Genomic DNA, 15,103 nt, shown 5'->3' on the forward strand with positions numbered 1-15,103 from the left:
ATTGCGTTAGTTTTATGTCATTAAAAGGTGGTAATTTTATTCAGATAATCTATTAAGCATTGGTTAGACCAGCATTTTTTCACATTATTACCAGAAATATTTCCAGATAATAAAGTTTAAAACAATAAAATTGTGCATATAATAGATTTTAACCCTTGCAAAAATTCGTGGTTTACACAAATATTTACACTTGTATCTAATTTTTGATAATCTTTATTATTTCTAGCACAATTTTCTCCAAAACATTCTAACCTTACCCTACTTTTCTAGCCCAAGTGGAAGAGCACAAAGCCTTCCAAAAGGAAGTGTCTACACATCGCGAAACGATGCTACAATTGGACAAAAAGGGAACACACCTCAAGTACTTCAGCCAGAAGCAAGATGTCATCTTAATTAAGAACTTGCTGGTATCTGTACAGCATAGATGGGAAAGGGTGGTGGCCAGGGCTGCTGAGAGGACCAGGGCTCTGGACCATGGACTGAAGGAGGCTAAGGAGTTTGCTGATATGTGGTAAGTGAAGAAAAGATAGGAGAAGCGTTTTCGAACGAAAGAGGGTTAAAAGAGTTTTAATTTTGAACAGATATTTGAGTTAGAGAAACGTTCCCGAATGAAAAATATTTAAAAATTGGTCGAATATTCAAAATTGGGCAATAATGTTACTTGATGTGTAATTTCCAGATATTTAAACGAAATAATTTAATAAATGCAATGTAGGGACAAAATTAGCAGATTTATGTACGTAATACAACGACATCTAGTGGTGAAGTGGACAGAATACAACAGAAACACCCAGATATTTTATTAATCGCCTTCTAATCCCAAAAGATTCATTTATCTTTGACTGTAATCAAAGTTAAATTTATGTTTTTAATCCAGGAACAACTTAATGAACTGGTTGAACGATACGGAACAACAACTCGACCAATTGAACTCTGAAGCGAACGTCAACGACCCAGAGAAGATCAAACAGAGGTAAATATATATTTTTATACTTTTCTTATGAATTTAAATTGTAAATTACAGTAAATATTTACAATAGAAGTAAGGAACAAATTGTTCCTTTTACGTTCCTTACTTTATTTAATTTTGCCGAATGCACGCATTTATGTTTGTCATTCTTACGCGAAATTCACTGAATGGATTTTGATGATACTTTGCTGTGATGTAGCTATAGGAATACGTCCTTGATATTTCGTTATACTAAGCCAAGAAAAACACATAAACAGTAGAAATATTTGCTTGTACCCGTGCATAGTACTTATACAAAAATGTTTTCCCCACAGACTAACAAAACACCGCGAGTACCAAAAGGCCCTCGCGTCCAAGCAGCCCGCGTACGACCAGACCAGCAAGACCGGCAAAGCGCTCAAGGACCGCGCGCCCAAGAGCGACGAGCCCGTGTTGCGGGAAATGTTGGCGGACCTCAAGTCCAAATGGACCACCGTTTGCTCGAAGGCTGTTGACAGGTATGTTACTGATTGTTGTGTTATACTGTGGCTATTTCGTCTTGCTATATTTAAGAATAAAAATTCTATAATAATGAAAGGTGGCTTTAGCTTGTGTTTTAATTGCTGAATTAGAAAGTATGGCATGAAAAGCATAATAGAGCATTAAATATCAGAGACTGGTATAATTCTCATAAAATTCAGCATTTTGAATAAGGATCGTTTAAAATTAAATTCTTATTTTTTAAAAATGGCAATGTCCCCGAAAAAAATTCATGATATAATCATTTTTTTCTATTAATTGCTATTTTTTACATCTACATCTACTAGTATTTATATTTTACATGTATTTCCATATTAATTTCCTACTTTTAACCAGACAACGTCGTCTCGAAGAAGCACTCCTCTACTCCGGGCAGTTCAAAGACGCGATGTCAGCACTATTGGAATGGCTCAGCAAACAGCAAGCAAGATTGGCTGCTGATTCTCCTGTACATGGTGATTTGGACACTGTGATGGCGCTGATCGAGCAGCATAAGGTATGGGGCAAGGGGCAGTTCTATATCATAAAGAATAGGGGCATTTTTAATACTATATCAGCATGCCTCATGCAAGATTGGCTGCTGATTCTCCAGTACATGGCGATTTGGATACTGTGATAGCGCTGATCGAACAGCATAAGGTATGGCATGCCCATTGGGCAAGAAGACAGTATTGGGCAAGGGGCAGTTTTATCTGATAAGGAATAGGAGCATTTTACACACAGTTTTAGTCGTGTGCTCTGTAGTAGTACGCTAATCGAGCAGGAAAAGGTATGGGGCAGTTTAGGCAGGGCTTAAACCTGTTAGGTTAGGTAACGTAAGGTGGAGGTGGGTGGGCACGGGCAGTTTTAGTATGTGGCCAAGCAAACAGCAAGCAAGATTAGCCAATCTCATCAGCAGCCGCTGATTCTCCTGTACGGGGATTTGGATACTGTGATGGCGCTTATCGAGCAGCATAAGGTATTGGGGCAGGAGGCAGTTCTGTTTCATAAATAATAGGGGCATTTTTAATTTGTCTACTGGTTTTGGGTCCTAATAAATGACAATAAGGTATAAGGCAGAGCATATTTAAGAGCTGTTAGGCATATGGGCATTTTTTGTTCGTGTATTCGATTTAGCTACTGGAATGGTAAACTGATTGAACACCATAAGGTACTGGGCAGTATGGGGCATTTTATTTCTTGTGTTTCAATATTTTAAACATCAAAATACATGTCCTCAAACAAGTATAAAACAAACAAAATAAATTAGCATAAAAGTATAAGAATTATTAATAATCATCAGAATTTGTTTAAATTGTGTAAATCATTTGCAGCAATTCGAGGAAGATCTCCACTCGCGCGAACAACAAATGCAATCCGTTATGAAGACTGGAAAAGATCTAGAAGCTACGGTAAGGTTTCCATATATCTATACTTGAATAAAGAAAGTTGAATTGAATCTCAAGATTTTCTCTCTTAAGTAAAATGAATATTTGGTTTGGTAGAATAAGTTTATAATAAATTAATTTTACCATTAAAAAAAATATAATTAATCAACAGCCTATTTTATTAGTTAATTTAGCTTACAAGTGGTATATTCTTTACTATGTTAATATTTCATCATTATTACAGTGCTAAATGACTCTTATTTATATTTTAATTATAGAATACAATTCAATTTATAAATACTTTAAAGAAGACAACTTTACGATAGACTTGAAAACTAATTTATTTAACAAAACAGGTACCAGCAGAAGACTCACTAAGCATAAAACAGCAGTGCAGCGAATTGAAACAAGCTTGGGACACCGTACTCACTCTCAGTGAGAGGAAAGCGCAGAAATTGGAAACTGCTCTTAAGGAGGTAACTTCTACTGACTCTTGTTATCTCTTCTTAACTGTATTTTGGTGGTTTTATAAACATACGTTTTGAAATGTTCTTTTGTTTGATAATAAAATGAACAGCTCTTCTATTAGAACATCTTTTTTTAAATGGCCATTAAAAAAAATTATGCTGCAGACGTTAAAATTGCTAAATAATATTCAAATCAACACAAAACCCTTTTTTTATATAGTTTACGAATATTACAATAGCTTAAACCTTTGTCAAGTACAATCTATTTGCTTCCACAAAACATAACCAGGATATTAGTTTATCTTTTCGCATTATAATCTAATAATCTTCAAACAATTAGTTTATGTACGAAAAACTAAAAATTTATTTCTCCCAGGCGGAACGTCTCCACAAATCAGTCAACATGTTACTCGAGTGGCTGTCAGACGCGGAAACAAAACTTCGTTTCTCCGGGCAATTGCCCGAAGGCGAACAAGAGACACAACAACAGTTGAGAGACCACGAGAAGTTCGTGAAAGAGTTGGATGAGAAGAAGAGGGACAAGGACGACACTATATCGCTAGCTCACTCTATCCTGGGCAAAGCGCATCCGGACGCTGTGACAGTTATAAAGCACTGGATCACTATTATTCAGAGTCGGTGGGATGAGGTAATGCATTTTTAAATCCTATCCTACTAATTTCAGGACAGTTTTCACACACGGCACGATCTGATCCCATACTAAGCTTTCGCTTGTGTTATGGAAACCAGTTGGCTGATAAACATACATATGTAATTGACCCAGACACAGAGCAAACACCTATGTTCATCACACGAATATTTGCCCTGGGTGGGAATCGAACCCACGAACTCTGGCTTGGGAGGCAGGGCCACTACCAACTAAGCCAACCGGTCAGACTAATATTATAAATGCGAAAGTTTGTGAGGAGGGATGTTTGTATGTTTGTTACTCTTTCACGCAAATACTACAGAACCGATTACAATGAAATTTAGCACACATGTAGAGGGTAACTTGGATTGACACATAGGATAGGTTTTATCCCGGAAATCCCACGGGAACGGGAACTATGCAGGGTTTTCTTAGAAAACGCGGGCGAAGCCGCGCGAAGGGCGGAAAGCTAGTAGGTATACTATGCACCGCCACACAGTTACTATTCAAAATCTTATTTTTTATCAGTAGATGATGCACATTTCAAAATTTTTTTTTTATTTTTTTTTTTTGTCATGAATGTTATTTTTTTTTTCATTAATGGATGTAAATACAATAAACGAGAAGATATTATTGCCAATCATCTAACCTTGGATAGATAGAACTTAAAGCAGATTAAATGATTTGCAATCGTTTACAGATTGTATTTATCAAAACAATATATCTAATCTGTGGTAATTTCTTTTCCTACTTACGTCAAGTCAGTTGATATGTGACTAGCAAAAATATTATACCATTTATTTATTTATTTTGTTATATAAATATGGATGTAAATAAACCGCGAAAACTTATGGTGTCAGTGTTGCCTGTTATAAGAATTTTTAGCAAAGTTTCGGCTGGTCAGGTCAGTGTTTTATCTTTAAAAGAGTAAAACTTTAACTTTTGGTACTGCTATTTGTTGTTAAAACGATGCTTGCAGTGATCAAATTTAATTTTTTTATTTATTTATTTCAGGCAACAAATGTAGTTACAGTTAAAGATCTGGTCAAATAACACCGATCACAATATAACAGTAAAACTAAGTTTTTGCTTAATGTGTTTTCAATTTTTATTTGGTATAACTAGGACTATATCGTAGTACATTATGACACAAAATACAAATATATACTAATTTAATCAAAAACTGTTTTACAAGGGATTGGTACGTTAAAACGAAAGGCAATTTTATCGTAGTCTTTTAACCATTTCAAACACAACTCTTATCTATGTATTTTTGTAACTTCTGTTACGAAGCGATCCTTTTTATTAAGGATATGAATCAGAATGCAAATCGTTTTAAATGTTGGATTTTAATTGATAATATTCGCGCAGGTATGGCAATGGGCTATGCAACGTGGTGGTAAGCTAGAGACGCACATGCAGAGCCTCAAGGACCTCGACCTGGTGCTGGAGGAACTGCTGCAGTGGCTCAGCGGCTTGGAGACCACGCTGATAAGTATGTGGAAGAAAATAATTGGCATTTTTTGAGATTTTTTGTAATTTTTTGTGACTTTTTTTCCTAGCTTTTGGGTAGGCTGGATTGTTAATGGTAGTACAAATTTAAGGATTTAAGTATAAAAATATGGAGGAATAGGGAAAATTAAATGGCGTTGAATGTATTGTTAGTTTTTATAAAAATATTAGAAGCGTAAAGAAAATAAGGTTTCATTTTCTACTTCACTACCTACTAATCTATTCAAACATAACTAGAAATATACCTATATCAAATTTTCTCTTTACGTTTTTATTTATTGTACCTATTATGATAGTTAACTTCAACACAACCAAATCTAGCCTTTGCTTTTCTCATACTACTAATAGTTAACTACTACAATAGACTTTTTAATATTTTTTTCAAATACAGCCTACTATATCTTTTTATACTTCCAAAAGTTTAGCTGTTACTATAGACTGTTTTTTTTTTTTTTTTTCATATCCAGCCTAATATATTTTTTATGCTACTAACAGTTCAGCTATTACTTTATATTATTTTTTATAAATCTACCCCCATTTTTCATACAGCTCTCGAAGCGGAACCATTACCAGAATCTATAGAAGTGCTGGAAGGTCTTATAGAAGACCACAAGGATCTGATGGAGCACACGCAGAAGAGGCAGAACGAGGTCGACCGCGTCTGTAAGGCGTACCAGGTGAGGGGACTAGTTTAGATTGATTTTTAATAAAAAGAAGGAACAAGTAGGATTTAAAAGAGAAAGAGAAATAATGCCGATGTATAGTAATTAAAGAAAATAACAACCATGAAAAAAAGCAGATATAAATAACAAAACTTAAACAAAAATAAAAGTTTTACATAATTTAAGATTTTGTAGATTTATCTGTTTTGACAGACTCAATATTACTTATTAAAGCCATGTGGATGACAATCACAGCAACAGCTCGATTTTACAAAATTAAAAAAACAATTCGTTTACAACACATAAATGATTACCTACTATTTTAATACAATTTTTTTTTCTCAGGTCAAGAGTCAAAGCGTAGGCCGCGAGTCGACACCGCGCAAGGTGTCCGCCAAGAGCGCTACGAAAGCAACGCCAGGGTATGTCACTAGTGTTTTACGTGTTTCGCTTCATAGATATGTTGCTTAGATCGAGTGTATGGGGGAAATATGCTATTAAGTGCCTTTTTGTAGATTTTTTTTTTGAAAAAAAAAACTTTACGTAGTTAATTTTCTTCTTTTAAAACTCTTGTAAAGAAGTAGGTAGATATTATATTATATAATAATTTTTCACTTTACGAATTACTATTTTTTTTTTTTCATTACAAGTATGTAGTTAGTTTACATTTCAAAATAATAAAAAATGGTCCAAAGTTGAGCTTACAATTTTTTTTTACAACATTACTAGCATATTTCCTTAATACATGATCTAAAAGCAATATTCACATTTCACTTCTCGATGTGTGTTATCATATTTTTTGTTAATTCATATATTTATTTTGTGTGTACTGTATTTGCTTTACAATATCACATCATGCCATCTCGTTCTCGTGTCCGTGTTCTCACATCGTTTTGTCTCTTTCACCCGCCCGCCGCCATCTTGTGACGTCATTGCATGTCGACCAATAGGCGCGGCTCGCAGCACGACTTGAATAGAGATAGGTCAATGTCACCGGACTATTATGGCACTAGGCGCTATAGGTGTGTATTTTTTGTTGTTTTTTTTTTTTTGTTCATATAATTTTTTCATATTATTTAATAAATTTGGTTATTTCGGCCTATTAATTTTTTGTGATATGGAAATGGCCCGAAGTATTCAATTGGTTTTTTTAAATTAATTTTCCATCTTTTACACTTTTTGATTAATAACGTTCTTTTAAAATTTATGTTTAAACAGGTTGGGTATAGAATGGTTTAGAAAATACAACAGAATTATTATCATACATTTTTTGTACAAAAAATCTAGTTTTTTACCAATCGAATGATAATTTCTAATTGACCAATCACAACCGTTCTCTACCCACCATACCATCACTGAACTAGCTTCATCTCGCTCTAACATATTGTAAATGTCGCTTTCTGTCTCATCTATGTCACGCTTGGCCGGCGCAGGTCGAGGATTCACATGCGAAATAGGAGAGGAAGGTTTGATGTGGTTTTTTTTAGGATTGATATTAGATTTTCAGTTTTTGTAGCGGAAATTACTTCAATGCATTTTATGGGATATTTCAAATTTTTTTTAAATAAAAAATTGTAGTTTATTTTCTATGCTTATCATTATGGCGAGTTTTTCAGATATATTGGGATTGGGATGCCAATTTATTGATTTTACATTACTATTTTGATGAAGCAATTTCATTTAAATTAGAATAAATGTTAAAAGAAAAAGTTGTTTTATTAATAAGTATCAATTAAATCTAAAACATTAATCTGATAATGAATAATCCAAAATAAGATTATTAATGAATTACTCAGTGCTTTTTTTGCAAAAATCATTTGAAGTGATTTCTAGCAAAAGTTTTTGTGTGTCGCAGCTTAATTAGAAAATAGAAGAATTTTATACTTTCGAAAGCTTTTGATTTTGTAGTTAAAGTAGCTAGACTAGTTTACGTAGATAAAAGAGTGTGTGCTATTTTTTTTTAGTTTGAAACATCGATCAAATTATTCCTCTATGATCGTTTTAATATCTCATCATCGCATGGGGTTGAAATTGAATTGTAAGGACTTGTGGGTGTTGATGTTCATAAAAAATATTGGTTTTTGGTTTGCTTGCATGAGTTTAACACAAATAAATAGCGTTTCATAATTATTACTTTAGAAATAAGGTGCTAATGAGGTAAAAGTTAAAACCTAATCTTGCATGACGGTACCGCAGAGAAATAAAGGGATTCTTTTGTCGTTTAATTTTTTTCTATGTACCTATACTTTTTTTCTCAACTCACAACACTCGCTTAAGGAATAACTCTGTAGCAGCTGTCGACTAACAAATGGGTTTGTACTTATTTAATTACACTGTCTATCTGCAAAGTGCACAGGAAGTTGGCTTAACGTTATCGCGGTATTATCTCATAACTTTCCTGTTATGCAGGAGACGTTCCTTGTCCCCTGTGTGCTTTTAAAACCTTGTTACTATCTATATTATGGTTTTAAAACTTACTATGGATTCAAGCACACGTATATAATTTCGTTTCTTTTAAACATTAAAACATTGATAAAATGTATGTAAAATAATGTTTCAATTTGTTCTGATCGCTTTTTCTAGAATCAGTAAGAATTGAAACAATTCGTTATTATTGAATACCTTTATGGAATGAAATACAATACTTATAATGGCAAAAAAAATCATGTACAGCTTTGTACTTTGTACGTATGGTACTTTTCGAAAAAATTAATTTTAAGCCAACTTCAACTAACCACCTAACACCGACGAGCTAAGCACAACTAACTACGCGGCTGGCTATGGGTTTGTATAATCTGTGCGTGTATTTTGATAATCTGTGTTGCTTTAGTCGCGCGAGCCCCGGCAGAGATTCGCCTGATCGCATCCTGCCGCACTACGGCCCGCGGTTCCCGGCCAAGGGAAGGTAAGGACAACCATAGATAGGTAGAGTTAGGTGACAAAATATCATAGACAATTCAAGATTGGGAATTAGGTGTCAAAAAAACAGACAATTGAAACGTAATAGTGACAAAATTAAGTGATCCTTTTAGTTCTTAATCATTTTGACGTGACAACGTCTTATAATTCGATATAGCCGGCTGCACGCACGAAAAAACATGACTCATGCGGCGTTACCTCGCTCTGAGGCGTTCCATGTTGAAGTGCAAGCGAGAGCGCGGAACGAGCGACAAAGAAGCACAATCGTTGTCACGTTCAACTATCGTCAGTAAACCGACTTTACAGACAACCAAATTTTTTTTTTTGTTAAAAATGAATGTTTCATAAGTTCTATAGATTAAAAATAGTCAACCGAGCAAAATAATTCGATAATAATATTCCATTTTTAATAGCTGGGCTTTATCCATCTACATTGTTTACATGTTCACTTTATTCAATCTGTGGGTGCATACAATCTTTCTCTTCATTATAATACTCGACGGCATCCATTGACATTCCAAGAGGGGTAAAGTGGTCGTACAAAAGACGGAGGGTGCTTCATTTTAATGCAATCTTGTGTGAAGCTTTCGAGACGTAGTGTAGAGTTAATTTTATTATATCCCTGCTTCTAAGAGTTTTTGAATGGGATGGATGCATGTTTTTGTTTGCTTATGATAAATTGTGTTTTTTTTTTAATGCTACAAATTGTGTGTAAAAGGGTGAATTAAGCTTTCACCTTTCAAGACATTGTAATTTGTTTGTTGCTTCTTTAGATAGATTTATGTTTAATTATTTTGTATTTGAACATATTTAAAAGTAATAATTATTATTTAATGTATTGTTACGCATATAATTTTTGTCCAAAATCCGTATAAAATCTTTAAATATCATATCATTGTTATATAAATTAGGAAAAATCAATTCATTTAGCAATAACACTGCCTTGACTTATTATTGTCGATAGCAAAATTATTCCAAAACATGTGTAATTCAACAAAAAAGATTGATATACCTACTCTAATAGTCTTTTAAAAAAAGTATTTTTCAAAAAAATTATACCCTGATGCAGTTCTTATCAAAAATTCTTTGACTTTCGATTCCTTCTATAACAAACTAATATCCCAAAACATAACAGTGCGGGCGCCGAACCGGAATTCAGATCAACCCGCGTGAAACAGCTATGGGACAGATGGAGACACGTGTGGTTACTCGCGTGGGAGCGCCAGCGCCGCTTGCACGAGCGGCTGGCGCACTTGCGCGAGCTGAGACGTGTGTCCAACTTCAGCTGGGACGACTGGCGCAAGCGGGTAAGGAAAGCAAATTAAACTAGGACACGTTCAAAAGCTTTGCATTCGTATTAAACTCTGCCTAATGGATACGCGAGCAGAGTTTTACTTCGGACATTTTTTGAGCGTGACTGTGAGTCCAGTTATTAATGTCGGCAAGTTGTTTTCAGTCGGAGTCTCTACTTAAAAAGGGGATACCTATGGGAATGATTGCTGAATAAATATAAAAGATTAGCAAATTAACAGTGAAAAGAACCCATGTATACTTTCAAAATCTCATGTCTCTAACGAAAATTCATCAGTTACTACGTTAGCTAATACATTTTTTGACTCTGCCATTTTCCCACACAGTTCCTCAAGTTCATGAACCACAAGAAGTCCCGTCTCACGGATCTATTCCGCAAGATGGACAAGGACAACAACGGCTTCATTGCGAGGAACGAGTTCATCGATGGCATTATCAATACGAGTGAGTTTGTGTTACATTGACCGTTTTGTATGGAAGTTTGTGGGGTTTGGAATGAGTGGTGCGGTGTTGAGAACTGATGGATTATTGGTGGTTTACCACTAATAACGAGAAGAATAGAGAAACTACCTAACTTTTTATTAAATTGTATAAAATTTGTCAAATTTGAAAAGACAACACATTTTCTTGTCAGCTTTTCTTAAAAACTGCTTTCCCAACAGATTTTAACTAATTTTTTGTTCTAAAAAGACTTTTATTGGAATAACTAAATGTTTTGAATTCGTGTAAAGTAATTAGGTTGATTAACAAGAAGTTAAAAGTATTTCTTTTTTTTTAATAATAATATAACTACTATATACCTACTTAACCCCTTATTGCATGAATTATTAAGGAGATGAAATAAAAATTATTTTTTTGCAAAAAAGTGTTTATTAGACCTTACATTATGAGATCAAATTGAGAAAAAAAATTATTTACTTATATTATAGAAAATATATAACGGCGCCATATATGGACTCGTATGCAGTGTTTGTTGTATTTTTTCTGTCATATATGGCTTCGTATGCAATTAGAAAAAAGTAACTAATTAATAAAATAAAAACATATTCCGGATTAATTTCACACACACGGTTGCTAAGCCCCAAACTAAACTTAAGCTTGTATCCTGAATGCTTAGTCAACTGATATGCTACATATACTTTACATAAATCCTATCCTACTTATATTATAAATTCGAAAGTTTGTGAGGGTGGATGTATGTGTATGTGTTTGTTTGTTACTGTTTCACGCAAATACTACTGAACCGACTTCTATGAAATTTAGCACACATAATATAGAGGGTAACTTGGACTAACACATAGGATAGGTTTTATCCCGAAAATCCCACGGGAACGGGAACTATGCGGGGTTTTCTTTGAAAACGCGGGCGAGGCCGCGGGCGAAATGTTAGTACTTTATATGGATACCTAAATAACACCCAGAATCACAGCCAACTTATACTTCGTGAAATTGCTTAAAACAATTACGTTTGTCATTATAACATAAAAACACGTTATATTTTTCACATAACGTGAAGGAACGAAATTGGAACAATATAGGCATAGCTGACGGGCGTTCTTCTTCCAAATTCGGTAATGACTAATCCCATCAGACCGTACAGAATCAAAGTGAAAATCTAGATGTCCTGCAGGAGTTTTTCGTAGCTTTTTTGCGGTAATTGGCGAGTCAGAAATACTGAGGAGACTCCAGAGATGCCGATGTTTCTAAGTTTTTGAGAGACGACCACGTCTTTTGGTAATAAGAGCTTTCCCTGACTTTCGCATTTGCTCTGAAACGGCTAATTAAAAATCATACAGTGGCATATAGCATGAGTCTGTATTTATTGATGATGATATAATATTTACATGCTTAGCATAGTGAGATAAAAGTGTCTAGGATTGATACTGGAACAATCAGTGAAAGTATCCTTGAATGCTGTGCTTGAATGCATACCCAGCCACATATGACATAATATATTTTGGACGGAATGCATACGAAGCCAAATATGACAGATTTGGAAAAGTACAAAAAAACATGATTAAAGCAAAAAAACAACCTAACCAAATGTTTTACCTTATTTTAGAAAGACTAAAGAATGAAGAAATATTTTTTTTCATGGCTTTACTCACCTTTTTGATATTGAAATCTTAATTTGAAAATCACGGTTTTTTCCGCGCACCCAAACCGTCGCACGCGCTAGACTAAATCTATAATATATCTGATGGATAATATTTACACTGTATAAATTAATTACATTCCAATTCTCGATGAAATGCTGTTTAAGATGTAAGGTAGTTTTTTTAGATATTGTTTATAGTTAGCCTATAAAAAATTCATAAACTTCGTCGTCCATATATGGCTCTGTATGCGGTAAGGGGTTAAGGACTAAATAAATGTTATTTTGTGTCAGAATTCGACACGTCGCGTCTAGAGATGGGCGCCGTGGCGGATTTGTTCGACAGAAACGGCTCTGGACTCATCGACTGGGAGGAATTCATCGCAGCATTACGACCTGATTGGGTGAGATATTTTTTATTAAAAATAAGATTTTTTTTTTTTGGATATGATAACTAATTTTTTATTTAGAAAAGAGAAGTACAAAAAATTGATATAAAATCACGAATATTTTTAATTTTGATAGTAATTGTATATATTCGAGAAAGTATTAAATTAATAAGTATAAGTTTAATAAACAAGTTGGTAGAATGAAAATCCTTACTAATATTATAAATGTGAAAGTAACTCTGTCTGTCTGTTACTCAATCACGCCTAAACGGCGGACCACTAGTTTACTATATGTTAGATTTATGGCAATCATTAACCAATTATATTGTTAAAAGTAACAACGGTCCAATTAAATGTAATTTTTGTATTATTCAATTAAAATGAAATTGTGTCCCAATATAAATGGATCAGATGATTTGATTTAACATAATATAGTATGTATGCTCTTAGAAATCAAATCATCTGATTAATTTAACATGTATAATAAAAAGTATTTCAACTTTTTGAATAGCTTATTATTATAGATCAAAGACAAAAGAATCTTCAAATTTTGTTACTTGATTTATTTATTTTCCCCACAGGTTGAACGTCGCGGACCTCCCACGGACGCTGACAAGATCCACGATGAAGTCAAGCGACTTGTAATGCTCTGCACCTGTCGACAGAAGTTCAGGGTCTTCCAGGTTGGGGAAGGGAAGTATAGGGTGAGTTGATTATGTTGATACTTTTTTTTATGTATTTAAATAGTTGAAAGCATGTGTCATACTAATTTTTTTTATGTATCTTGATTATTATTGAGTTGCCATTTGCAACTTGGTACTTAGAAGATAAGTTATTCAGTTGTTTTTGTTTCACGAAAATTTTTGTTATCATCACTATTTCAAGAGATAATGGGCTCAATTTCCGAAAAACCTTTTTAGAATCAGTTTTATCACTATGCTTTGAGGTGTAAATTTGCTCTAAACGCTGCAAAAACTGCTAGTTCAAATTTAAAAATAATAATCCCCGCAACAGTTCGGAGACTCGCAAAAGCTCCGCCTCGTGCGCATTCTCCGCTCCACGGTGATGGTGCGCGTGGGCGGCGGCTGGGTCGCGTTAGATGAGTTCCTCGTCAAGAACGACCCGTGCAGAGGTATGTAATAAAAATAAAGTGACATGCACACTCTGTGCGCTGTCTACTCTATGGCTGAGCCTGTGTCATGTGTCGGGGTAAAAAAAAAAGAAAACAAGTGACGTATGTCAGATTGACATTGGAAGTGTCAAATTTGAATTGAATTACAAATGTCGATTGTTATACTCTGTCCACTATAAGAATTGCTTTTTGACAGCTCGACGGTTTATAGCTTTAGTGATGTTCAAAAGATTCTCGATTGTGATATCATTCCGATTATGAATTTTTAACATAATCATTAATCGAATAAATAAATTAAATTAATTAAATTATTACGTAAATGTAATAATAAGTACATATTATAAAGATACATTTTATGTTGCATTTTTGTTTTGTTTATATGTTATTTTATATATCATTTATTAATATAAATACATATATTTTAATTGCTAAAATCTCCAAACGGTTTGACATTATATTACCTATATGTATACTGGTAACATCAACCGACCATCCACCGGCCACAATTTTGACGTCATCCGTCACTCGCAGCAAAACGCCCGTGCCAGTCACACGCATTTATGTTCGCTGAGTGTTCTCTCGCATTTGTTAGTCGCCTTGAGTTGAGTAGTTTTATTCCTCGGTGCATCTTTTGTGAGTGTTTAGATCCATTGATCTTGAAAATGCCGAAAGGACAAGTTTTGAAAGGACAATCCAGACAGTTAGTGCTAAAACTTTGTGATTTCTTTGAGAAAGAAAATCAAAATGGCGGTCCTCTCATACCTTTCTCGCAAGTGCGAAACCGTGTTTCGGTTGCATTGGGTATCAGTCTACCAACTGTGACTAAAATTACGAATGATGCCTACGGTAGGAGCGGCTTGGAAAGAAACAAACCTTCTACACCAAAAAGAAAGCGTCGGCCTCGTAAGGTGACAGGTGTTGATGATTTTGACGCTGATGCCATTCGTCGTCATGTATATGACTACTATTTAAAAAAAGAAATTCCAACTTTAAGAAAACTTATTGTTTCCTTGCAAAGAAGTGGTTTATTTCATGGTCAAAAATCTTCATTGGCCAAAGTTTTAAAAACAATTGGCTTTTCATTTAAAAAATCTGATAAAAGAAAAGTGTT

At 34.2% G+C, this 15,103-nt stretch overlaps 1 protein-coding gene across 25 annotated transcripts in view; it reads left to right on the top strand.

The window, feature by feature from the left end:
- Nucleotides 1-15,103, top strand: part of LOC123701748 (microtubule-actin cross-linking factor 1) — a 266,616-nt gene that overhangs the window by 239,740 nt on the left and 11,773 nt on the right. For 19 of the 25 annotated variants that reach the window (XM_045649283.1, XM_045649291.1, XM_045649282.1 and 16 more), the window contains 18 exons: nt 271-511; nt 878-973; nt 1,285-1,467; nt 1,826-1,985; nt 2,803-2,880; nt 3,213-3,332; nt 3,700-3,972; nt 5,344-5,467; nt 6,034-6,161; nt 6,492-6,568; nt 7,097-7,168; nt 7,580-7,612; nt 8,977-9,051; nt 10,201-10,372; nt 10,703-10,820; nt 12,766-12,875; nt 13,442-13,564; nt 13,875-13,992. In XM_045649283.1, coding sequence (XP_045505239.1) covers nt 271-511; nt 878-973; nt 1,285-1,467; nt 1,826-1,985; nt 2,803-2,880; nt 3,213-3,332; nt 3,700-3,972; nt 5,344-5,467; nt 6,034-6,161; nt 6,492-6,568; nt 7,097-7,168; nt 7,580-7,612; nt 8,977-9,051; nt 10,201-10,372; nt 10,703-10,820; nt 12,766-12,875; nt 13,442-13,564; nt 13,875-13,992 — 2,301 coding nt within the window. The remainder of the gene's footprint in view (nt 1-270; nt 512-877; nt 974-1,284; nt 1,468-1,825; nt 1,986-2,802; nt 2,881-3,212; nt 3,333-3,699; nt 3,973-5,343; nt 5,468-6,033; nt 6,162-6,491; nt 6,569-7,096; nt 7,169-7,579; nt 7,613-8,976; nt 9,052-10,200; nt 10,373-10,702; nt 10,821-12,765; nt 12,876-13,441; nt 13,565-13,874; nt 13,993-15,103) is intronic. The other 6 variants (XM_045649269.1, XM_045649265.1, XM_045649267.1 and 3 more) reach the window with 6 other exon arrangements.

Source organism: Colias croceus, chromosome 22, assembly GCF_905220415.1.
Source record: "Colias croceus chromosome 22, ilColCroc2.1".
Lineage (NCBI taxonomy): Eukaryota > Metazoa > Arthropoda > Insecta > Lepidoptera > Pieridae > Colias > Colias croceus.